This window comes from Rhipicephalus sanguineus, chromosome 10 (assembly GCF_013339695.2).
Source record: "Rhipicephalus sanguineus isolate Rsan-2018 chromosome 10, BIME_Rsan_1.4, whole genome shotgun sequence".
Classification (NCBI taxonomy): Eukaryota; Metazoa; Arthropoda; class Arachnida; order Ixodida; family Ixodidae; genus Rhipicephalus; species Rhipicephalus sanguineus.
In genome coordinates, this window is record NC_051185.1 from 56,853,329 (window position 1) to 56,880,410 (window position 27,082).

Consider the following 27,082-nt stretch of genomic DNA (forward strand, 5'->3'; position numbering starts at 1 on the left):
CAACCAGAATGACAGTACTGGACTTCGTGCGTGCAGACGGCAAATTTGGGAGTCACTGGATGGTGTGTGCCTGCTTGTTGATATGTATTTCTGTCTGGCTGCACTGGTTGCCAACTCTGTTCTCAGCAGAACTACAGAGTACTAAAGGAAAGAGTACCTGGATAACTTGAGTGCGAGAATATAAGTAATCAAGAGCACAATTTCTTATGAACAAGAAAAAAACTTCTCTATGACTCCTTTTGCAGGGTCTCTGGCTTGGTGTGCCCATTTTGACAGTCTCGCCAGTGAAATGACAGTTCACTATATTGCAGTCAAATCTCGATATAACAAACTTCAGTGTAACGAAATTCTTAATAATACTAAGTACAGTAAAATCTTAGTGATACAAGTTGTATGGGGTCACCTGAAATATTTGCATCACTGAAAATTCGTACTGTCAAAAGAAACAAAATTTTTAAAAATGAATTTAAATGCTGGAGAGGAAACTTCAAGTATCTTTGTATGTTTTCTTATTGCCCAAAGTGCCAACGATTGCCGCCTGGAACGCGTGAAAAAATGCATGCATGTGGCCTCACTAACTGTTTTCTCACGCCTCAGCACCTCATGCGCATGGTGCGTTTTGGATGTCGGTGCTGCAGTGTGTGTCGTATCCTTCCTCGCTGGTCCAAGCATCAGGCTGTGATGTGGAAAGCTCTCTGGCAAACTCCTCCATGATATGCAAACCGCAGGCCTCGCGCAGTTGTCTTCGGCACTGCCGCAATATTCCTCGGTGGTGCCAGTAGTAACTCCCAGCTTGCTCCTAACTTCTCCCTGTAATGTTCACTCACGTCGGCACTCACGCTCGGTGCAGTCACCTTTTTACACCCTGTTAACAGAACTTCCTCGAGCTGCACACAACATGCAGTTTTTGCTTTCCTTAGTGTTGCACATTTTGCCTTATCTGGTCACACTTATCAACAGGTGTTGATAACACGACAGTTCAAAAGCTGAGCCATTGGTGAAGTCAGCTCATTTTCTTTTTGGATCTTTGTCCACCTTAGGCGCGATGTCCAACTTCTCTTTGAATGACCGAAGCTTTTGCCACTTGTGGAGATGAACAGATGAAACTCCCAAGACGAGCAAATCGTGTGCAAGTTCATAAAAATGAACTACCGAGTGCCGCAGAGGTTAAATGGGTCGCTAGGCTAGCGTTCCGCGTGCGAGCGGGAAGCAGCGCCGACTGCGCCTCCTGTGTTTTCTGGCCTTAGTACAAAAGAAAAATGCCTTCGCCAATGTCATTCTTGTGTAGGTCTTGGTGTAGTTGTATATCCTGCGCTTAATGCAGCTCCACTGCTGTGAAACCCGAGGCAACACGTAGCACTGGCTACCCAGCGATTCCCTTGGCGCTTGCCGCTGCCTCAGGAATAGCGCGCTTGCTGAGGTGGTGGCACCTTGTCATGCGCGGCGCGGGTATCAGCCAGCTGTTTTAGAAGCGTTTATTCACTATTTTAGATAAATTGTTGCTATTAATTCTTGGTTTTCAAAATGGTGGTTTAGCGGGCTTGTTGGTACGTACTCGATTGTAACGCGACCACAATTGTAACGCGAGGGGTCACTTTTCATTGCATCCAGGAAGAAAAAAATAGGTGTTTCGTATGTATTTCGATATTCGATTGTAACGCGAGGGTCGACTTTAGGTAGCAAAAATATCGAAAAAAACCCGCGTTACATTCGAGTAAATACGGTGCGCGTAGTTTTTCAAACATTGCAAAAACGGGACACCGAGAATACACCATACAACACAGGCGCTGACTTCCAACAGGGTTTTATTGCGCTAACGCGAAATATATAGTCGGAGAAAGGGAAGACACGTGATAAACATGATAAAAGGAATGTCTAGGGGTTACAGGCTTTTGAAGGTGTTAATCTTGCAGATATGCGATTTCCTTGTCTAGGTAATTGGATGGACGGTGAACTAACGCATGAAGGGCCCCGCTTGATAATGGCGAATGCTTCCATGATGTCGCGTGTGCACTGGTCCGAATGCTTTCTGATGACAGTGACTCGATTAAAATTTAGTATGCAATTACGTGACCTGCATTGTAGCGCAAAGTTGCCGCCTTGTTTTCGCTTGACATTGTTGGCATGCTCCCTGAGGCAATCGTTTAGGCAGCGTCTAGTTTGCCCTGCATAGGAGGAGCAGCAGCCCAGAGGGATGTCATATACAGCCTTGATGCAGCTGGCAAAGGGCATCTGGTGTTTCTTCTCGCATGCTTTCTTTGGAGGTTCATCTCGGTTGTCCTTCCTGCATAAGGCGTTGCGCTTTCCTGGGGCCAAGAAGACAAGTGAAACTCCTGCTCTGCCTGCCGCCTATCTTTAATCGGTGGGACACTCCATGCACATGCGGAATGACAGCCAGCTTCGATGTGTCGATCTCAGCTCTTGGTTATTTCAATTCTCAATTCTTGGTTATTTCTGTAGCTTATAGTATTTTAGACCTTGTTAGTATACTTCGCACTGGTTTTGAGCTTTGTTAGCCCTGTTTTAGGCCTGTAGGGGCCACTGCGTGACCATGCGACACGAAACAGTGAATGGACGGCAGGCCGGGCCCCTAAAATGCTACGCACTGAAGAGAAACTGAGGGTTGGCTGAACGCTGCGTGAGGGGACGCACAAGCCTGCTTTCACTCTGCGGAGCAAGCCAGCGGGCTGTCAAAGCTAGCTGGCTCTCGCGCGCTTCCTAGCCTCCTTCCCTTATGCATGCCGACCATGATCTGGTCCTCTCAACAGGGGGCTCCAAGAGGACTATGTAGACTTGTGACGTAGATGGTTGCTTAGCGACCATGGATCCCACCCAGGTCCTGTTGTGCCAGTCACTCTGCTGTCTTGGCAGCTGCCACTGTTTCTCGTGCATTCATGTGATCTGCAGCGGCACAGAAATGCATTCGGAACAGCCTATCTTTTTCGTATTGTAAAAAATGCATTTCTGTCGGGGAATATTATGAATTTGTAACCCACCGAAATTCGTACCATCTGCGATTGTACCACCTCGGTGTCACTGTGTTTTACTCTTGATGACTTCATGTCCATAGAACACCATGTATGTTTAACCTCAATGTAACGAAGTGGTTTCACCTGCGATTTCAATATGACTAAGGTCTTCTGCTGCTAAAAAGGATGCCGTAGAGGCAACCAAGGCAACAAATTGAAATTCATGCTGGTTTCAGTAACGCGCCATTTTTGCAAACATTTTAGGCATTTTTGAAGTTGTGTGTCGGAAAGCAGCTGCTGAAGCAGAGAGCATCTGATTCAGCACTGGTTGGGGGGGGGGGGGGTGCATGGTCAGACAGCGCATATTTTTTTGTCACTATGGCAATGGCGTCATGAGCATGTTTAGTAGAACAGGCAACAATCATGTGCAAGCTTCCTCTATGAAAGTGCTTTCAGATCATTCAATAGGTGCTGCTGTGCATCGTCAGTGGCGAGAGAAATGTGATCCTATGACCCTATGATCATCTAGTTGAGCATAGGCATTTTTGTTTTCTTCTATATTGTATTTTCTAGGCTGAATAACTTTGGACTGTGTGCCCCTATTGCTGCTGTTATGGCTGCATTAATCTGTCTATTCTTCAGTCTGCGCGACCCGCAAGTAAAAAAATAGGGGCTTGAATGATGCCGGAAGGTCCCCTTAATGCCGCAATTGTACACTTAATAGAAAAAACAGCGCGAAAGGAGACGTAGCACAAGCGAAGGAACACAAAGGATGAGCGCTGTCCTGTGTGTGTTCCTTCATTTGCGCTACATCTCCTTTTCGCGCTGCTTTTCCCATTCACAAATGTGACCAACTAGCCGAATGAACCACACTTCTGGTACACTTCATGTATGAAATCTATGTGACAAGGACACCAGCAATATGTTTTCTTGGGCCAGTTGATTCATGACTTCTGAAGGAAAAATTGTAGCGCAAAACAACACAAGGACAGACGAAGTGCCAGTCCCGTGTTATTTGTCTGTCCTTGTGTTGTTTTGTACTACAATTTTTCCTTCAGAAGGACACCAGGTGTGGCAACGAGATGTCAGTGCGATACAGCTACAAGTCACCTTATTGCCTTTGTGAAACTTCTTGACAACAATTGTCTAACGGTAACCGTAATCCTCACTGGCATTTTCATTCCGGCTACACAACATTTTTTTGCGCCGAATCCGAGTGTTCTGCATAATTTCACTCGTGCCACCAATCAGTGCTTTAAGCACTTGTCAGTTATTTCTTGCCATTTTCCACATCATTCATATTGCCGTGGTGTCGGTTATGTTTAGAAAAGATCACTTATTTAACTTCATTATTAATAACCGGTGCACTACAACAGCCACAGACTCATGAGCCTCTCGACTTACATGACTTAATAGTTTTCTGCAAAGCAAAATACAAAACACCACGTTTTAATCTGCTGCTACTTCAGCCATTTCAAGCCTCATTAAGCTGTTTTGAGGTTCACATCTGCTCCAAATTGCCACTCCAAATCCTGCTCCGAAGTGGCAAGTTTACTTCTCCTGGAGCAGCTTCACTGAAATCCTTGCCCGCTTCCATCACAAGAAGTTTAGAAGAGCTCTGCTTGAGTTGAGGTCGTCATTGGTATTTTTTTGTGATTAGCCTGTTGCTCAGCTCGCCTTTCGTACATAGAACAAGCACTAAGTGCTAGTGACTTTGTCACGCATCCTTGCCAGCCTGCCCAGCTTGCCGCATTCGTCACTGAAGTCGTTAAAGTGTAGTGTCAGGTTTGCCAGTCCGTTCTGCTTGCTGCTCGGCTGTTGCTGCCTTCTTTTTTCTCACTCTGCCACGTGTGTCCTCTTTTTTACTCAGCCAACGAACTGGCCGGCTTGGCTCGCGGTGGCCAGAAACTGGGAAAGCTGAAGAAGAACTACTTTGAGGCAGTCAAGCTGCTCGTGGAGCTGGCTTCCCTGCAGACATCTTTCATCACCCTGGACAGCGTCATCAAGACCACCAACCGACGTGTGAACGCCATTGAGTACGGTGAGTGCCGAGAGTGCTGCAATGGGAAATGCATTCAGCCGACATCTGGTGTACCATCCAGATGTCAGCTAGCTGGTACACCAGCCAGGGGAAGGGGACGTTGGGGGGTCGACCACTCCCGCCCCGCCCCCAAAATTTTTCAATTTTGGATGGGCATATATACACGTGCATGTATGAACATGCATAAAAGCTGGTTGACAACCCTCCCCCCATTAGCAACGTCCTGTGGTGTACTGTTGCCCTACATGTAAGTAGCAGCCTCCCTGCACAGCATATTAGGCTTCCTACATACTTTTCAATCATGAGACCGTTTGTTTCTCTAACAACCGTGTGTTTCTCTAATAGAGGGGCACTTCAGAAACTGTGGGAAAAAAGAAAAAAAAACATTCTAGCGCAACTCATTTCCAGCTGTGGAACACAATGTGCGCTTGCACCTGTTGTGCTAAGCCAGCTCCTCTGTCTGACCTCTTCGCATACACCAACCATTTTAGCTCCTTACTGTCTCTTCAGCTGTCGATGTTGATAAGGACGAGCACCTCAGTTGTGCCTAAATTTCCGCCCATATATGAAATTGTGGCTATGATTCAAGGCAGGCTACAGCAGTGTAATGTCACCCAGTGCACTGAATCCTGTAAATGCATTGATAAAGTAACTACATCCAGGTCTGAGGTGTTGGCTTTTCTCTTAGATCTTGTACATTCGTGTTGTCTTTCACTTTCTGAGTGTGTATAGCATCGATCTCGTCACTCTCTTCTTTCGGCCCTCAATTTCAGGAACTTCTGAGCCACAGCTTTTGGTCTCATTTCCACTGCTACCATAGTGGTAAAAAGGACAAAAAGGAATTTCAAGGTCTTCTCTTTTGTAAAGTATTGTCGTCTGACGTTATGATGCCCATCAAACTTGTAAAACATCTATGCGTGCCTGTTATGCAGTTAGGCTTAGCAAGGAAATGCTTCATTTTTCGTTCCAGGGTCGTTTTGACACGATTATTGGCTGATATATCTCCAGTTTTGAAACAAATTCCATAGTTTCATGCTAGAACAACTTATCTGGAAATTCAGAACAGGAGATACATACCGTAAGTCTAGAAATTTAGCTGTCTTGCCCTCAGTGGAACAGCAGTTCTGAAAAATTTCTACAGAACAAAATGAAATTAAACTCACCATATCACCAATGCCACCTATCGTGAACGTGTGAAATATTTTTTTTTTTTTGGTTTTTTAAATGTTTCTGACCCATGGCAGCAGAAAATCATAGCACTGATGGCGACACGCAGCGGTGGAAGAAGCTTTTACTGAAGAGGGAAAATCGGGACAGATTTGTTCCATTATCCCTCTAAGGGTTAATTTTGTCACGAAGGAAGGATAGCTGCTTGGTATGTCCAGGAGGCAGTGCCACCATTGTGCCTGTCAACGTTCCTCCAGACAATGAAAACTTCTCATAGACATAACTAGTGCTGATGTGTTAATCTTGTCGTCATAGTTTAATCCTCTAAGCTTGCTTTTTCAATTGGGAGGAGCAATGACAGCCGATAAAAACAATCTTCATTGTAGATGCTTCATCTTCGAATAACCTGCAATAATGCTGGGTTTTCTATTTTTAGACATTTCTTCCTTATTTTGCAATCACCGCCCATTTTTTTCGGTGGTTTTGTTCAGTATAAATTCTGGCACTCTATTGCAACGCGCTCGGCCTCATACGCAGTGCCATGCTCTGGCCACTAGACTTGTATGCTGGCACAACATTTACAAGATCGCACTGGGCGGGAGGAAATGTGTCAACCGAAGCTAATTTCTCTATTTTTGCATCATATTTACGAAATTTAGCACCGGTATGTATAATTGTTTGTGTTGATTTCAATACATGTGATGAAATTTTTTCGTGTTTTCTATTTCTAACTGTAACTGTTTCTGTTTACTGTGTTGTTTAGCTGTAACTGTTCCTATTTCTAACTGTAAAGGTGCCTTGCCAATCGAATTGCCACTCTTCCTTGCGCGGCGAGGAGAAGCGCTCGGCCAGGAGGAGAGACAAGCAGATGGACGAAGCTTAGCGAAGGAAAGCGTGAAGCGAGCAGGGGCTGCTTTTGGGTCATCGAATGCGTCTAGCCCCGCTATTACAGCGCCGTTCTGAAAAATTCTCCCGGCTGTGTGTTTGTCAGACTCGGGCACAGCTGCAACGCAACTACTAAATTTCGACCTCTGGGTGGTTTAGGAACACTTTAAGTTTGGCTAGTGTTATTCTGAGGTGCTGTGTGCCCTCCACCTTTTGCAGGTTCCTCACCAATGTGACAAATGGTACAAAGGTGCTTCCTCAATACCATTGCCCTTGTGTGCATGTTTTGAGATACCCTATTGTCCCGTTCACACGGTGACTTTTTTTGTTGCTCAGAGTTTTTTTTTCAGTGTCACGAGCACCAAGTGACATTCTTGTTTTTCTTCCAAGCACTTCGGTCAATCACACAGTACTTCCGGTTTTCCGAATATTCAAAAGAATTCCTCTAAAAAATAAAACGTACAAAAGTTCAACCTGTGAGCTATATTGGATACATGTGATGTCGGAGCGTAAGTTTAAGAAAGGGCCAAATAGCTGTAAAGATAATTAATGAAAGTAATTAATCGAATTAGTTTGTTGAAAGATCAGACGGCTGTCTTGTGTGTGACTGGGATCGCTGCAGCACCAGACAGAGCAGATCCCAACCATGCGTTTCTTTCCAGGGGGCCTCTGAGACCCGCTTCGGCTTCCCGACAAAACACAAACCCAAGGAATACACCAGGGTACACGAATGCCAATGTGTGAGCACCAATATCAGACACCCAAGTCAAGGATTAGGGTTGCCTCCAGATTTTCTTATCCTGGAAGGACACATTCAAATGACTTCTGCTTCAAATATAGTTGTACGTTGGGCTTCTTGATGCATCATAACAACGCCACTTAAAGGGGTCATGAACCACTTTCCAAGTAATGAGCTAATGGCCTCAGTATCGGAGTGTACAGCCTCCCGAATCGATTGCCGCAAAAATTTCTCGAATCCGTCAAGAATCAGCGGAGTTACGGGGTTTGGCGCACGCTCCCAGCGCTTTCTCTCTTTTCTCGTGCCGGCGAGCGCCACTGGAAGCTAGGCAGGGAGGGATGGCATGGGGGAAAGAGTTACGCCAGCGCGCGTCATGAACGCGATCGCTCTCCCCGCTGTGATTCGCTTGCGCGAGTGCGGCTACCGTGTACTGAGGAGTGCGGCGCCGGCAAGTGCGGCACCCCGCGGCAAGAAGCGCATCTGATCCGAACGCCGCTCTCGATTTACGTCGGCTATCGCCAATAAGCATGCTATGTCTCTTGCGACGTACAGCGGACAGACGCCCCGCCCACCGACGAGAGTGAGAACCGGCCTCTGGTTTGAAAAGAGGGTGCCTGGGGAAACGGCAACTTCGCGCTCCGCTTGTGGCCATTACGCGGCGCGCACGACTGTAATATTTGGCAGAGCAGTTCATAGCCGTGTCAGCTTTCCGCAGGATGTGTTTTTTCAATCAGCCCAAGGGGTGCCTCATGACCCCTTTAATGCTATCTAACATGGGACAAAACAATGACGCGGAAACACTCACATAGGGGTGACTTTTCAACAACAGATTTATTTCCGAGATCTGAGTCCTTTACTAGGTGCTTTAGTGGACACTTGCTCTGAACCTGTAAACAAACGCAAAATGCACAATAACGTATCACCGGTGTTAAGCATGTGTATATATATATATTGCAATAAAAAAATACGATGGTTTCCCGATTTACGCATCACCCCAAATTGGATTGTATTGTGCTTCGGTGATTGCAATTGTCATTTCATTTGCACTCTCGCCTACAAGAACTGTTTTGCTAAAGGGGGCCCAGTTGGTGCATTTATTGCAGAGGATAGCCATCAAGCTCCATCGTGTTCACTTTATGCTTACCTCGATCATTTTTCTAGTTTGTTTGGCAGGCTCACTTGCCACAGAGTCTACAAGTACTATGTGTTCGAGATGGCTGAAAGCTGTTAAAGCTGAAACAGTGTCATGAAATTGCTCTGTTGAATGGACAAAAGAACACATGCTTCTCTGACGCACCTAAGATAGCGAGACAGAGTTGGTTTATTGCACAGCAGGTTTTGTTATGTCAAGGTTAGAGTGTGTTCACCCAGCCATGAATGTGTTTGTCACCTGATAGAGTATAGTAAAACCTCAGTGATGCGAATCTCACGGGGTGGCCAAAAATATTCGTATCATTTGAAATTCGTATCACCAGAAAACATGGAAAATTATTATGCGACAAAAGAAAGTTGGCACACGTTTTGAGTTGGTGTTCCTCAGGGCCGCAGCAATGTCATGAGCAGCTATGAATGATTTCCAGTAAAGTTTTTAGACGTCAACGATCATACTTGTACTCGTAAATATATGGTGCATACGTGCGTGTGTAATTATTGAACCAGATGTGTTGTGCCCCGTGACCGCCAGTAGCCCCTTCCTAATCTTACTACGTTTTTCCGCATGACAACAGAGTATTGTGGCAAAAGTGATTTAAGAAGCGCTTTGCACACGATAGATAGAGGCCAAGCTCCTTCGCCAAGACCGTCTGCTTCGTCTCTTGGGGTCTTCGTCCACCTTTAATGGGACTTCATGACAGACCCGCAGCCCAAGTTTGTCTTGTTTCATAGAAAGTCTGCTTACGGGGACATGGCTTGCATCGACATGGCAGGCACGTGTTAACACAGTACAAATACGCTGCTGCCTCGAGCACGCGTCAACGCGTTGTTAAAAAAAAAAGGTGCGACGTCAACGTCATCTGTAATCTAAATGCGAAGGTGCATAAAGGCCTCCAAGATTCACGCGCACTATCTCGGAGGCATAGAGTTTCTTACAATAATACCTAGAGGAGAATCTGGCGCTAGTGTCTACGCAGGCTCCTTGAGCAGCGCTTCAACCACCATGGGAATGATGGGAAGTACAGGCTTCGGATTTGCTTCGGATGGTTTAGATTCTTGAGATTCGCGACGCTTGTTTGCCAAGTGTAAAACAAAGCGATATGAGGTTATTTCCAATTTGAACTTGCTTTGTTCTTTTGTACGTAAAACTTATTGCAAAAAGTTTGCGTGACCGTGGGATGGAACTGAAACTTGGACAAATTCAGCCACCAGGGTATGCATTGCTCTGCAATAGTGTTCCAGATTTGGCATCACAATATAATGAATTATTTTCTTTACAACACTTGAAACAAACGCGCTTGTCTTTCCCTCGAAAGTACGCATTATCTATTTATGGAAATAACAGTACCGTATCGAGTGAGAAACACTTAACGTATCATCTGCTGCGATGACAGATGCGTCTGTCCAAGTGGCCTGCCCCCAACGCATCTCTTGTTTTGTTGTGAAGTTGAGTCAGAGGAGCGCGACGGTGCATTTACTTAGTGTCGCCGTCATTTTGCAGTCGATTTGAAAGAGTTTTGACAAATAGCGCTTCTAAAGAAACGTGAACTTTATGCAAAATTTCCTGCACTGGGATGGGACGCTACATTTATGAGCAGCGGTGAGTGCACGACCCTTTGCTAAAACTGTGAAATACAACCTGTAAAGCTGCAACGTGGCAGCGAACTAAGAAACCTAGCTGTCTCCAGCCTTCTTGAACAACAAAGGCACTGCGTGAGTGCTTTGCAATGCACCTCACTGCCCACGCCTCGCAAAGAACGAAACTAAAACTGTAGAAGAAATCCGTAGACAGTTCGCTAGCTAACAAAATCCAATCTGAAGCCTGTACTTCCCATCATTTCCATGGTGGTTGAACGATCGCAGCGCCAGTTTCCTCTCTAGATTATTGAATGAAACTCGATGCTTGGAGGCAACGACACACCGTTGATGGTCACGCAGCGCGCATGCCCACGTCCGCGCATGACTGCCGCGTTTTCCGCGACAGCGCGGGCAGCACCTGCTCACACCTGTATGCTAGCGTGCGTACGTATGAAACGTCGCGGGGTGCAAATCGGTTCGCGTCAAACGTACTCCAATACATTGCCGGCTAATGGTCCTTGGCCGGGACCACAGAAAAATTCGTATCACCCCGAAATTCATACGAGCCGTGATCGTATCACCGCGGTTTTACTGTATATTGCACTTTTGTGCTATATAACCCTGGTTCTTATTTTGGCTTGCATGTCATGCTCTGGTACCAAGCATATTATGCATTACAATAACAATAGTAAGCAGCAATAACAAAGTTGGGGGAACAGGCAAAGAAAGCTTGCTGAACACATGTGCCTCATGATTGGTGGAGAATTGACCAGTGAGAGATGGGCGTGTGCTGTTGAAAACTGTTGCATCTGCCTACCGGTATGAATGCTACAATACCACTGCTGGCACAAAATGGTTCAGTGCTAGCTGCTCATAGCCTAGTGGGCAGTGATTATTAATTAGAATAACAGTGCATGGAAGAGGCTTATGACAGTGCTGTGCTACTACTGTCTTTTCTTGCATATAACCCGCATAAAAATAAAGTTGGGGCTAAAATATATGTAAATTTTGATATGTAAGGCCGCTTCACAGCAATACTTAACAGCATTGCAAAGAATGTAACTTAACAGCAACATGCAGGGATCTTTTCTGTAATTTTTCCTTGGATTGTATTTGGAGGCAAGGGTTATATGTATGTGGGGGTGGGTTTAAAAAAAAAAAAAAAAGTGGCATTTCTCTGCTTGTGCTGTATTTCTTCACGGCGGCAACATTTTCACGGGAGATTTTTGTACTTGGAGTTGAATGCACATTGAAGGGGCCATGACGCCCAATTTTCCATCGTAATATTATGTGGGTTAATCCTTGTGCGTTCACAAAGAAGACGGTGAAATTTTAGTGCGTTTGCTCGAGCACTGAATCTATAATTGAATATTTTTATAAATGCTAGCGGCCTGAAAGTTGGTCAACACTGGCGCATTCGCGAGCCATGATGTAACAAGCTGCTTGCAGTGCAAGCGTCGACATTCTGGTGAACGATTTTGTTCTACATTCAGCTACGCGTGCAACCGAGCTATTTAAGCTTTTTTCACTTTTGCATTGAAGTTGAACGCTTTGCAGTGGCTGAAACTTCGGTAGAAGACGACAGCTCGGCTCCGTGCAGCACATGACATCACACACTCCATAGCAATATGGCGGTGGGCGGGGTTTATAGCTGGTGACTTCTAGGGCTTATTTTGCACTGAAATATTCACTTACAGTCCATTTTTCATATACGTCTACGCACAATAGACCAGACCCCGTAGCCAGGGGGGTGCCCTAGGGGGCTGCCTCCCCCCCCCCCCAATATTTTGATGGAGGGGGGTGTTTTGCCGAAAAAAATACTGATAATGGGTGTTTTTGTCAAATTTTCAAGGCCTTCAGCAAATGGACCCCCATCCCCTTGAAAAATTTCCTTTCTACGGGCCTTGGATAGACCCTCTACTGCTGTTTTTTGCTGGAAACTGTGAATTGTTGTGTGACCGTGTCATGGCCCCTTTAAAGAAAGCCAGGTGGTCAAAATTCATCTGGCATCTTCCACTACGGCATCCATCATAATCATACAGGGGCCCTGGCACTTAACATACCAGAAAAAAAATTAATATTATGGTGTATATAGTTTCCACTGCTGTGGCACAATGCAGGAGTAAGCATGATATCGTTTCATATACCATGCCAGGAAAGCATTTTTGAACTATAATTTGTGGTTTGCTTTTTGCTGCAGTGATCATTCCTCGCATTGACCGCACCCTTCAGTACATCACATCCGAGCTCGACGAGAGGGAGAGGGAGGAGTTCTTCAGGTGAGTTGCGCTAATTTGTCACAAGCTTCGTCACAATACGTCACCTATTCGTTTTTTTTTATCAGAAGCTGCCCTCGAAAGAACGAGCAGACTACAAGGGAAAAGCTCGTAACCTTTATCGGTGTACTTGTGCGTCTCTGCAGGTTATTTCATGAAACAAATTTTTGAGGGCCCGTTTCTTTGTTTGACGCAACGTTAATGAAAACCAGGCAGAATGCCGAACCTGCGACATTCGGAACGTCACAGGTTCGGTCCCTGTTGGCGGCAAGTTGTCTTTTCGTCCACTTTACTTTCTTCACGTCTTTATCACGATCACTACAATACGCTTGAAACAGTACAATTAACGTCCCTTATACCTTTCTTGGCTTCGTTATCTGCTGGTTTTCATTAGCGTTGCGACTGCATGGCATTGTGTGTTGTTGCAAGGTGAGCTCATAAATTGCTAAGCCGGGCCTTCTTCCTGGCGTGGAAGGAAAATAGGAAGGTGACCATTATGATGATTATTTTCATCAATATCGTCACATAATGAACTTTATTGGGGGAACTTGCACCCAGCAATGCAAAGTACACTCTAAGGAGAGCTATCAGGGGGGCTATTTGGTGTTCATTCATTTTCAATAGTGCGCTTGGTTAGCACAGACACAGTACGGATCAAATAAAATACTACAGGACACATGATGTCGAGCACAAAAATGTGTTGTGTCTTGTGCATTGCACTCGATGTCTTGTGTCGTGTATTTTATCCGTTCCGTACTGTGTCACTTGCACATGAAAGTAGTTTTGGGACGTTACACCCCAGATATTATTATTAATATTGAACATCAAATGACACTCTCTAAAACCTTTTTATTTCTTGGGTCATGTAAGTCTCAAGCATAATTGCCGTTTCTCACTTATGTTGCAGAATGCACTTCATTTTCTTGCTTATAACCCACACAGAAATACTGAAACTCTGGAAACTCGCTTGCTATACACAAACGAAGGCTTAGGGCGCGTGGCTGGGACTAGGGGAACACTGTCGCCCATGGCTGTAGCTTGCCCCCCTCTGAATAAAAGCAACTGAAAATAATGTGGTGGTAGCGTATTCCACGTACATATGCTGGGCTTAACGCCAGTGAAATGTAAAAAAAATATGGGAAAATAATGCAAAGGTGTTTTTCAAAGTCATTCTTTAAAAATAAAAATGTAAGGTAAACAAACCTGAATTTGCCTGCCACCTGTTAGGGATCCTTATTTTTAGCTGCGCTCTGAAGCAAACAAGACATTCCGGGGAGCTCCGCACTCCACACCAAGGGCGCTCTGTACTCAAAATGTGAAATCGAATGTACCAACAAACTGCTTGTGTCAATTTTTAGGATTAGGTTTGGACGGTGACTAAAAATATTAACTGCGCACCTTTCACCATGTCAAGAAAAATTGCTACAAAGGTACAATATATGCTTGAATGCCTGCAATCGTGATTTTGGATGTTCTTAAAGCCGTATTCTTTTTTAACGTCACCAAAAGGCTGTTACTTCTGGCCCTCTTAGGAAAAATGTCGCAAGATGCGTGAAGAGGGTCATTTTTGCAAGAGCGCAAGAGGCTTCTTTGCTCTTTGCGACATGATATCTAAAACCAACAAGTTATGCTTAAATCTGGGCAGTTCTGACTTCAAGGTATTCATACTGTACTTGTTTAGATTTTCGCCAAAAAAGGCCATTATACTTAGCCATTTAAATGAAAACGTTGCGGTTTTCGCAGAAGCATCGCTACTTTAGGTTACTCTTACTGCTCTTCACTCATGTTGGCTGCTTTTTGGCTAAGTTTTGTCTCTTTGATTGGGCAACCCCGGTTCCTATCCCCTGTGTTTTTTATATGGTTATCCTGGCATTTTGAATGCACGTTCAGTATTTTTGCATTTTGGACACCTTAACCTAGGAAACGTAAACCAGTCAGGCATCCTGTCATGATTGCCAATTGCAACCAATATAAAGAAACGCACAGATTGTGACTGTCAGATTCTGTGCCAAAAATTTAAATCCGCGTCACTCAATAAGGGCCTTTGCTGTGAAAACATGGCAGCAGTAATAAATTATCGGATTGATTTTTCATGTTCTATAAGTGTGAAAAAAGTCACAGTTTCGCCGCAAGGGCGAAGCAATGAATGCGATAGCAAGAAACTAATGCTATATAAAGTGAGGCTCGCCAATGGATACTCTGTTTGAACAGCGCTCCTGTTGCAAAGGCGGCCGAAGCAGCGAAGGAAACTAGCGTGCTTCAAGTGTCGAGCTGTGACACTTGATAGTTTGCGCTCATCTTCTGTTTGTTCGTTTAGCGGCGTCCCTTGAGCCCGAGTGACTTCCATACGCTCCGTAGCATGAGCGCGGACATCACACTGAAAGCGTGAAACATCCCTCTTCCCCTCAGCACGAGAAAACCGCACGAGCAGACAGCGGAAGGGCAAGGCTCTCCCTGCGCAAACATAAGAAGCGAGCGAGCTCGCCGACGCGCTCCTCGCGCCATCTCGCTAGTAATGAAGAAACGCTTATAAGCGCCTGCCGTCTCCGAGTCCGTCCAGCGGTAAAGAGTGTGTATATAACGCTCGCCGTTACCTACGTGGAGGATCTGCGTTTCGTGGCGTAGTGGTTAGCGCCACTCGCTGTGGAGCAAGAGGTCCCTGGTTCGATTCCGCGCTTCGGAAGCATTTTTCTGAATTATTTTCCTTTGGGGCTTTTATATATATATATATATATATATATACATACTCATACATATACAATGCATGACGGCGGCGACGGCAAAATTCAGCCGAGACTGTCCATATAATTGCTATCGCAATAAAAAATAAAGAGTTACAGGCCATTTACTGCCACTGTGTGCAGTTTGCAGCTTGTCACAAGACACTACCAACGAGTGTCCGTAGGGCCAAGATTAAATTATATTCTTTTAATTAAAAAATCTGTTTTGTTCCATCTGGAATTGTGAAGAATATGCCGGTTAGCTGATGTGACACAATGTAGTGGGCTGAGCTCGTTCTGATCGCATGCCAGAACAATTCTTTTTCTGTTGAGCTGCTGCCAGAGCGTAGGTCGTGCCACAGCAGTAATTCCTACGATCACCACAATGATAAACGGATAATTTTTTTGGGGGGGGGGGGCAATCTTTCTTTCCAGTCGCTGAGCTTACTGCCTCTTCTCAGCATTCTGTTGTGTATCTTGAAGTTTTTTTAGAAGAAAAATGGAGGCACCACGAAAAAGCAAGGATGGGCACAACACCACAATCGCAAACTCACAACAAACAGTTATAGAAACAAATATATGGAGGCTGACAGGGCAACTGAAATCGTCACAATTGAACAATCACAGATTCTTAAAAATCGGAACAAAAGGGAAATTAAAATGACTGTGCAATCATCAAAATGTTCGATACAATAAATCTAGAGGTATGCGAATATTTGAAAGTTTCGAATATTACATTTGAATATGCGTATTCGATTCGAAAACCGAATATGTGTATTCGATTCAAGCAGTTTCGAATATTCGAAGGGACTCGAATATTCTGTTTTTTCGAATATTGGGTCATACATATACTGAAAAGAACTTCCAATTTTGCGCCTTTACGATAAGCGCATGAACGATCGACCAATGATTACTACGACTTCGGCGCGAGTGCGGTGATGCCCACACGGATAAGCATCGGAAATGCACGCGGGCGTGATGACGGCTACCGATGAACGTGCCGCGGCACTTCTCCGCGACTTGCCCAACAAACCTATCAATGATCATGAACTGCCTGCTCGGCAGTGCGTGTGGCTTAGCGCTGTTGCCGCTGGTGTAAGTGTACTGCACGCTTTTAGGAACAGGTGACAACCCTAACATGCCGTTCGCTGCCACGCCCTTGTGCGGGACCGCTTCAATTAAGTGCGTGTCACTTGCAGAAATGAAAGTAGCTCGCCGTCACTGCATTGGCCTGAGAACGTACTCGGCGTATTTGCATGGTCCAGTGCTTTCCGAGCATGGAGAAATCGCGCTGCGCACAGACAAACGCACGCGTACGTCACAGTGAACGTCCTGGCATTTAACTGGGTAAGCTTAGCAAGCGACACGCTGCACACAACTAACAAGGGATGCTCGGTAATAGATCGCTTTACAAACCTACGCGCAAGCATCGGCGAAAGCCGCATGAGTCGTCCGTCCGCTGTACTGCGATGTCAGCCACTATACTTGGCATAGTTCCGAAATGATTCGATGGTAACGCCAGTAGTGGGCACTTTGGTAGCCTTTACTGCGGCGTCATTGGCTTCATCACATTTTTTTCTAGCTAGCTGTGGCGCACGTCAGGCGATGAATATACCGCGTAGTTACTCTGCATTACCGAAAGCGCGCCTGTCGAGTACGCAGCGTAACCTTTGGAATCCATCGAACATGCATCACACCACGCTGTATCGTTCGTTCGATGTTGCTCTTTCACCAGCGTCAACTTACTGCCAGCAGCAACGACTGCACAAAGACGGTCCTGGAAGTGGCAAAATAACATGCTCGTCACCGACACCGCATTTTTAACGGGAGTTGCGGCTCCGTAAACTCCAACAAAATAAAAAAAAGGCATATTCAGGACGTCTTTTTACCACCCAACAATAATGTCACCTATCTTGCGGGCTTTTCTTGCGTTATCACTGCGCGCCCGGTGCTTCCCGATCACGAATGACATGTGGCTATCAGCATGACATAACATTGGTGATAAGAAAGTAGCCAGCACGCAGTTTTCGAGAAAGGAAAGACAAGCCACCCTGATTTTACATCAGAAAAGAAAATGAGAACTGTGTAAGCACTGCCTCTGTCGCTTTGTCGCAAAAAGAAAAAGATTATCTTTTCACATTTGTCTGCTGTGCTATTCTGACGAGTGGCATCAGGCATGCATCTCATTCTTTGTTCCGGTTTCTGTTGGTGCATGTTCACAATGTGTAAAAGCCTGTTCCCTCTGCGCAATAAGTCAAGTTCAAGAACAGTGTTCTTACTGTTCTTTTTTGTTTCCTTTCAGTGTCTGCGTTTTTTTGTTCTTGTATGCGCTGGAAACACATCAAAATACACCTTCCTCTGTCCTGGGATGTGTCTTGTAATGAGGTTTTACTGTACATACACCTCTAACATATTGAATGAATTCTTTCTGGTGTTTAATGCTACATTCCTTATTTGCCAGACAGTGATTCTTGTCGAGTTCTTTGGATCTACTCAGTGCTTGAGAGGCACATGTTGTTTTTTTGTTTACATGCCCACATTACAGGATGCTTAAAAACATGAATGACCACATTACAATAGCTGCAGCCTTGGTCGTAAAAGCCTGCATTTATGTCCACTTGTTCAGATCTTTTTATTGGGGCCACGTTGCTTCATCTCGGTTGGTTGCTTGGTCATTTTCCTGAGTCGTTATAGTGGCCATTGGAGCTCTTGTGAGGCTGAGCTCCATAATGAACTTAATTCGCTGCTGTCATGTGCAAAATACCTCGAGGCACAGAGTTGTGGAACTCATTCTGATATAAGCACTGTTGCCCGAGTGGCTGCAGGCAGTTTTTACAAATGTCAATTAAAGCAGAGGTGTCAATGCATTGTTGGAACAATTGTGGTGGCTTCATTTTTCATTGGTGTCCTCGGGCCCTGTTGTGACTGTCTGTGACGGTTGGTTGTCACAGCAGGAGTTGCAATGTACACACAAGTGTCCATGCTGTGATGGAAGCTGACTTGGATATTTTTTTTTGTTTTATGTCCTTCCTGCGGTGCGCTGTGGGGTGGGCGGCAGGCTGAAGAAAATCCAGGAAAAGAAGAAGCAGATCAAGGCACGGAAGGAGGCCGAGTTGGCCAAACACAATGCCGAAGTGGGATTGCTCGCCGAGGCATTTGAACACGCACCAAACATCCTCGAAGACACGCACGATGAGGACATCCTGTTCAATTAAGGGGCACGTGCCAGTTTGCCCCAACACGTTGTACACATTGTAGTTAAGGGCTGTCATCCATTCCCCCCCACTGTATACCCCTCCCACCATATTGTGGGTCGAAATGTGTCCAAATAGATAAACCGGTTATGTTTGTTGTTATTGTTCGACCTTTACGTTCCAAAAGTGTCCGGCTAAAAAAATATTCCGCTGGACAATAAAGAGTCTCTGTTGAATGCTCTTGTCTTCAAGCACACGTTGGACATGGTAAATTTTCAAGCTGCACTAACTTCAAACTGGCTCTGTTTGGTGTCGCACGCCACTGCCAAAATAATGTGCAGTCCTTTGAAATTTCATGGATTCGTGGTTTTCAGTGGTCCACCCAAATGTCAAAGATGTATATGATGACAGCACCTCAATCTCTCAAGGGTTGTTACAATGATTTGCCTTCATTTTTACTTATACACTGCCTCTTGCTGCGGACTTTGAACTTGCTTTTTTCCCAATGTCCCCAACCGTTAATTTGCTCAGTACTAGCTATTGTTTTCCTGTTTGTTTGCACTTTGATTCTTTTCTATCTTTCCACCTCATGCTTTGTGTTCATCTGCACGAAGCGTATCTATTCTCTTATTGTGTACCTGATTTTTGTGATCCTTGGCTTTACCTCGCACGTGGCTGTGGTGTGTATCGATTCACTCCCAGTGCCATACCCATTTCCTACTTTTGCATTTTGGGGCTGCATCCTTCCACTTGCTTTCATCTTTCTTCTCGCATGACTCCGCCCCAAGCTTCATGTCCTGTGACATGTGCATCCTTTCCTCTGGCTGGGAGCATCCTTCTTTTTATCCTCGCTCTTCTTCCTGACTTCGCGTTCGCATACTTCAGTTTGTATATCCCATTCTTAACCTGTGAGCACGCTTCCCTTTCTATGACCTTCTGCTTCTGCAAAATGTTCTGCTTATGTTTTTCTGTGGGCTGTACTTTCTGCTGTCTCACCTTTAGGCTTAACACTCAAGAGCCTTTCTGTTCTCTCCTTTTTATGGGCTTTTTCTTCTTCAGTATCCCCATGTTATGCACAGTGTTGTAGGTGTTACTGAAAAAAAGTAACTAAATACGTTACTCGTTACACTATAAAAAAAGGAACGCGTTACCGCCCTACGTTACCTACAAAAAAATGTAACGCGTTACCGTTACCGTTACCGAAAAAAAGTAACGGACGTTACCTCTGCCATTACTCCACAATCATAAATTTTATTCGATGTGGCTTTGCTTCAGCAACCCACAATAACAATAATTTAAATCTGAAATTTATGTTTCACATAAAACTTCTAACGCAAACAACGAATATACCCATAATGCTGGTTTAACGTGTATTACTTGCACAAATGTACCGGACGTTAGCAATGGTATAGTGGCTTAAATTTGCCTATAGAGTTACGTTTGATGGCTTCTGACTCTGACACATGGTGAAGCCATTTTTCTCAATGTGACATTATACAGAATATCAGATTCAATCATCAACGCTATTCGCAAAGAAAGCATCAATGAAATCTCAAGAAATTTACAATAATTGAGATGGTGTGCTTCTGCTAGCAAAATAAATGCGCGAATTTTGTAGTAATAAAGAAATGCTTAAACGGGCTAGTTCCGTAAAAAATATCTGTGCATAAACATTTTTTGTTCACTTTAACCTGTATATTTACCGCAAAAATTGCGAGCGTTTATGTGAGGGTGTTCAAGATCAGCCTCACTCGCTCAGGAGTTTAATAACCAGAAACGTCGCTGCAGTTGCACATAGAAAAAGCAAAATTTATTTTTAAAACAAAGTTGATAGGCCTTATCAACTTTGTAGCTACTATAAAACGTCGCATATTTAGATATTTTTCAAAAACAGTTTCCTTAGCTCTACAAGTTTCAAACAATGTTACTTTACTCTTTGTTGCGCATACATTTCATACACAACATATCTTCTTTGTAACGATAATATTTGTGTTTTACAACGTCGTGAACTTTCGAGAACGACAGGTAATGAAATTGGTCCCTCCGGATTGAATATGTTTGATATTTTTTCCCTCGTAAATTATGCAGTTAATAAGGAAATTAAGTTCCTTTTCGGGTTACTGGCATGGGACATGCATAAAATATAAAATACTGAATCAAATCTAAAATATCTATTTTTGGATCCGTGTCGATCTCTCGTGGAATCACCCGTTTGCAATAACCACGATTAGTACACTAACTGCGGTAATGTCTGCCGTGTAGCTACCTGCAAACGTGGTTAGCCGTAACCGTAGTTAGTTAATCGCGGTTAAGACTGTTCGTGTGACAGCGGTATTAAGGTAGTGAGTAAAAAAAAGGATTTTTTTTCTTTTGCGTTACCAGAAAAAATTCTACTTTTCCCGTCCCGCTCGCATTCTTTTTCAGGGTTTTTCTTCCAGCCGGGGGTCACGCCTATTCTCCACAATAAGGCAGACTCTGGATCGGCAGCGCACCTGTAGGCCGGTTGACATTACCGGCTGTCGCCTGGATGGGCCAGAATTCCACAGAAAGCCGCTTAAAGGCCAACTCCGGCGATTTTTCGAGGTCGATGGATCTCAATGAAATTCGCCGGGTACGTTCCTTTGCACGTTTCCTTCATTTATGCCAAATTACAGGCTTGAGACATGCGCAGATTGTTTGCAAATGAATTTTAGATTGTCTGCAAACGCCCTCCTGGCTTCCCACAATTACTGGCAACATTGCGTCTGTGACGTCAGTATTGGGAAGGCAGCGGAAGTGACGCAGCCGAGGGCACCGCTAACTTCGGCGCTTCGGCCGCTACAGCGAGCGGCTGCTGTGCACAAGGCGACAGACAGCGTTGGTTTGGCCGGCGCTTCGCTAGTCGTCCCGGCTGTCACAATTTTCATACTCCGCGCCGGCGTGACAGGCATGCCTTGCACGACTTCCGGTTCGTTCGTAACAACATCTACGTCATACGTAGACAGCACACACGGTTGGGTTTCGGTTTCGGTGTTGCGCTTTTTTGCTTATTTAAAATTATTCTCCAATTTGCCGAGTATTTCTGCTATCGGGCCCATAACAGGAGCGCCTCAGGAACATAAAAGCACCATTACTTTGGCATGGCCAAAAAATCGCCGGAGTTGGCCTTTAAGTCGACGACGTGGGAGTTGTCGAATTCGATGCGGTGGTCGTTTACCATGCTATGCTCAGTGAGTGTACTCCTTTGCCACGCGAACTTGCGGACATCGTTTTTATGTTGTCGCAGCCTCTCGGGGGAGTTCTTCGTTTCCCCCACGTAAAACATTTCACGATCAGCACGTGGTATGGAGTAAACCAGCCCTTGCTCTTTCTCTTCGGACGGCCTGTCTTTTGGGCACGAAAAGGCAACAATCCATCTGCTACATCCACTTCCACGAGAAGCATGTCCGTACAGTTTCTCATGGCGAATTATGCGGCTTTTATCAAGCTTTGTGTGGCGATGGCCCAAACCTCCACACAAGGAGTCGGCGCGTCTTAAAAAATTGGTCTCCCCAATTTCCGCAAAAAAAAAAAAAAGCGATTCCGCCCGCGCTTTCTTGGTCAATGCCTGGCAGGCAGACAGCAGTCCGACGCTGCGACAAAAGAATTTGGTGGGGCGAGCTCTGAGCAAACGACACCCCAGGATGAAAAAGTAACGAGTAACGTGACACCACACGTTACCGAAAAATGTTAACGTAAGTACGTTACCCGTTACAGTTTCTAAATTGTAACGAGTACGTTACTAAGTTACAGAAAAAAGTAACGCGTTACCGGTAACGCCGTTACTTGTAACGCGTTACCGCCAACACTGATTATGCATATCACAACCACTTACTTCTCTCATCCCCAATTTTCTCACACTACCCATCACAATTTTACAACTACATATAACAGTGAATCTTCGGCCCTGTTTGCCATTCTTATGCCCTGCAACGCAGGTTGCAAGACAACGAAGTTTATTCGTTTTCTTGAAGTGATCTAGTAAGACAGTGGTTTCCAGCTTGACTGTGCTGTTGTGACCCTGGTGTTTTCTTCCATGAATACCAAAAGCACCCTTTCGCTTGCACGACAGCCGAATGCCTTTGAAGAGGTAAGAGTTAGACATCTTGTCCGCACAAGGATGAACACTATTTTACGCGCTCTGTGAAGTGCTTCCGCTCGTTAGGGTGTGCCTTTTTTTTTTTCTTTTGGTGTTTTCTGTCCGTGCCATACCTCCTGCTAAGATTCTTATCACATGGTTGTAAGTTCTAAGTGCAACAACAATCACTGAAACGTTTCAGTATCTTTTTGAAATGGAAAAACATTCATGCACATGCGTTTAGCGGCATGTTCAAAAACTCAACTCGAGTAAAATTAACCCAGAGCCCTCCATTGGGACATCTTCAAAGCCTTAGTTTTGCTTTGCAGCGGTGGACCCTACAAATGAATTATCTTAGGTGTGCAAGGCACGTGAATAATTCACAATAAGAATGGTTGCCCATTGGCTGGTATGTATAGGCTGCTGCGATTTGACACCAGCCGGCCAGTTTAAAAAAATGGTAAGGCAAATATATATTGAACAAGGAGGCCACCATAATTCTAGAAGCCAAACAACATGTAGCTCGCCAGTGCTAAAACGAAGTATTCCCAGATTCGGCGGCAAGCTAATGCCACAAGTAACAACCATGTCCTTGTGTGTGCAGTTTTTTGCAAAACGCTTGCATATTAACGACTTTTACATGTAGTGTTAGCAGAAATTGATTGACAGTGGCGATGTTATGGCTTGAGCTGGAGCCGTGTGAACAAGAGGACCCGTTTTCATGCAGCTCTGAGAGGCCAGTCCCCTTGTGTAAACATTAACTTCAACTTGAGACATCCATTCTCAGATCCCTGCTGAACACTTCATCTCAGTAGCATAGCCATGGGGGTGGCCCAACGGGCATGTGCCCCTCCTGAAGTTTCTGCCATGGGACAAAGAGCACAAACTAACACTCGACCACACTTGCCTGCACAACCCCCACTTCAGATAAATGACGTGTCCCCACTGAAACAAATTTCTGCCTACGCCACTGCTTCGTCTCCATCTTTTTCTGAACCTTTAATTTCTGTCCTTATGCAAGAATGTTTTGTTATATTTACTTGCAGCAATTTCAGTGTTACCAGGGTGACACTGCACCTGGCATTACTATGCATTACTGTCTTCGTGTCCCTACATATGACCCGCAAGGCATTGTTAATGGAGTATATTTAATCACTGTCGCGTACTGTGCGATCATTGCGTGGTTGGAATATCGAAGCAGCATTTACTTCCAGACTAATCATTGCAGTCAAGTCACTGGAGTGTGCACACAACAGAACGTAAAAGCGCACGATGCGCACAGTCGCAGTTTACATCAACCACTCGATGAGCAAGGTACCGAACGGGGTCTCATTTTATTTTGTATGTGTGCGTGCGTGCACATGTACGTTGTGGTTATTTTAGCTTATTGCATGGGTACAGGTTAGGCCAATCGGACATTTCTGCGGTTTCTCGTGTATACGTATGCCCCCACCATGACTAATGGAACCAACAGACAGTGAAGCCAGGAGAGGTATAGGGGACGCCGTAATCATGTCCTGGTTAGAGTTACTGTATATGCTGCCTTTAAGGACTAGAGTTACTGTATATGCTACCTAAAGGTAGCATATACAGTAACTCTAGTCCTGGTGAGCAGAAATGAGCTCTTCGCCTGTCTCCTTTAATTATAGTAGCATATATAGTTTTAATGCTAGCTGTAATATATCTGGCGATCTTACGATATCTGCAATCACAGAAACTGTAGTTATGAAGACAGCGGGAAAATATATTTTCCTTTTCTTTTATGATGTTCGCACTCATTTCTTTGGTCAACTTTGATTGGCTCGGAGGGCTGCCACAGCCTCTCTGATTGGCTCATGAAATGCTGCCATTACAAAATTTGACAATGTGGCGGAATTTGACAGTGCCCAGAATAGCACCCCAGCCCACCATTGGAAAATGTCGGAGGTTTCCATATGTTGGCTAAATGGCGGCTGGTGTTGGCTGTTGTCGACTAATATCAGCTATTTGTTCGTATCAACGTTTATATGACGGCTGCATTGTCTTCTTTCAGTCTTCCTTAGTGAGATGATGCCGTCGCATGTTTACGTACAAGTAGAAGTAGATTCCTGGTCTTGTGGCGCACACTTACACCAAGGTATTGACCAATAAACGCGCTGTTTTAAAGGAAATCTTTAAAATATGAATTACCTTCTGTTAAATAATATGCAAGAAAGAAATAGAAATTAACATTTGAAAATGTCAAGGATATTGACTAGGCAAAATGCGAACATCATTTATGAAACAAAGAAATTGCTACAAAAAATAAAGCAAGGTGTAAGTTAGGAAAACGAGAAGTAAAGATTGATCTCTTTGAACTCCCGTAAGGCATCGGCAACCCTCTCGTTGCTGAGTGCAAGGGACGAGGCTTATCTTCGCAGGTGGAAGACTACGCAGAGACGCAGGTGGAAGTAATATTGAACATAAACAAGAATCTCTTTTATAAGAAATGAGAAAATGATTGTCTCCCGGAGTTGGTTGTAGCTGAACGTTTTCCGTCTTAAAGGGGCACTAAAGGCAAATATCAAGTCGAGGTGGATTCGTGAAACAGCGTTCCAGAAACTTCATAGTACTTGTCTCGTGCCAAGGAAATGCTTAGTTTGAAAGAAAATCCTGTTTTAGTGGTACGCATGCCGTTAGCGCAATACAAACCACCCGCCTCCAAGAACGGCCTCCTCACGTAGCCATCCCCGCCCGACAGCCGGCGCTACGGAGCAACGGATATCTCACTGGTGACGCAAGTCGTGTCCGACATTTACCTTAATTTGTCGTTTACTAAAGCACTGCTGCATGTAATATTGACGTTGCTGACGTTCTCAAGCATTGACCTTTCACTCTGACATAAATTGTTATAATTGCCTCTAGTGTCCCTTTAACGTAGAGTGCAACGTATTTGTCGGTGACTTGATGGCCGCTGTGTGCGCGGCGAGCAGGCTAAAGAAGGTCCAGGAGAAGAAGAAGGCTCAGAAGGCGCTCCGCGAGGCCGAGTTGGCGAAGCTGCAGCCCAAGACTATGACGAAGGAGATGGAGGAGCATCCGCGTAACATTCTCCAAGACGACTCTGGCGACGAGGACATCCTGTTCACCTGATGAGACCTGTCTCGCATGGATGAGGCTGTAAGAAAAACCTGTGCGAATCCCTCTCTGGTTGCCGAACGTGGTCTCTCTTACTGCATCCATGCGAGTAGAGCAACTGCGCGGTCTTCGGCTACCTTTTTTCTTCTTCTTCTTCTTTCTTTGATTAGTGTGGGACAATAAAAACGGTCTGTGACGCGAATGTGGGGCCTCTCTTAATGCGGGAAGGGCGATCGTAAGGCTCAATCACACTTGCGACTTGCAAACGGTCGCGCGGCCGTTTGCGACTGGCGACGAAAAAGGAACACAACGCAGGCGACCGATGTTCACACTTGCGTGCGACTTATACGCGTGGCCACGCAGAATTTACGTCGGCTCGCATTGCCATTGCGCCGTAAAGTAAGCTGCACGTTCTGTTCCCGCGCATCTGATTGGTTCAGAGGCTTGCGACTGCAGCCGCGCCACTGAAAAATCTGGAGCAGCGAGCGACTGAGCCAAAGCAGTCGCTTTGTCAGCTTTGCGACCAAAGCGGCCATTTGCGACTATAGCTTGGTCGCGCGACAGGTGCTAGTGGTAGATGTGAATGAGCCTTAATTCAAAGAGACCGGAGCGCGGTTTCCCGAAACCTTTGCCTCGTTAGCTTAGACGCTAGTCGGATATTGTGTCGGATACGAGGCCTCACTTTCCGTTTCCGGTGGGGAATATCTGAACGCTACTTTCAGGGCTCTGCCAAGACAAAAAGTAACTGTGGCCAACGTTACTAGAACAAACTCAGTTTAAAAGCTCCGCCGGAGAGGCGGTCCGCGTGGCGGTCGTGAGAACTAGTGGCGCTGCAGTCACGTCTAGCTTAGGGTGCCTTGATGCCCGCGCGCTCCGCTGAGGGTGAGGACAGGCGCGTCGTCTGCTACGACGGCCGCCATTGCGAATCCCGCCGCAGCTCGGCAGCATGCGGAACGCGCTACACAAAGCGCTTGCGGTGCGCGGATACGTCCGGAAATAAGTGCACGCTAGTGAGCTTTCTCTTTTCCTTTTCTTTTTTGAAGCTTGGGCAGCTTTTATTGCTGTTGTTGCCTAAATGTTTATTAAGGAAGCATGTAATTCATGTAAGCTGACGGCCTGTGCATGTGTTATGCGCTAGAGGTGGACGCAGACTGTTATGTTGAAAACCAATC

The 27,082-nt window shown here is 45.2% G+C and overlaps 1 protein-coding gene across 1 annotated transcript; it reads left to right on the forward strand.

Annotated features, from left to right (window-relative positions):
• Positions 1-4,844: 4,844 nt before the first annotated feature.
• On the forward strand, positions 4,845-26,017 carry LOC119371901 (V-type proton ATPase subunit D; the record flags this gene model as incomplete). The annotated part of the gene is given in 3 exon segments (XM_037642357.2): positions 4,845-5,010; positions 12,732-12,810; positions 25,769-26,017. Coding segments are annotated over 3 exon segments (402 nt in total), but the record flags the coding sequence as incomplete, so codon positions are not given.
• Between the last annotated feature and the right edge of the window lie 1,065 nt (positions 26,018-27,082).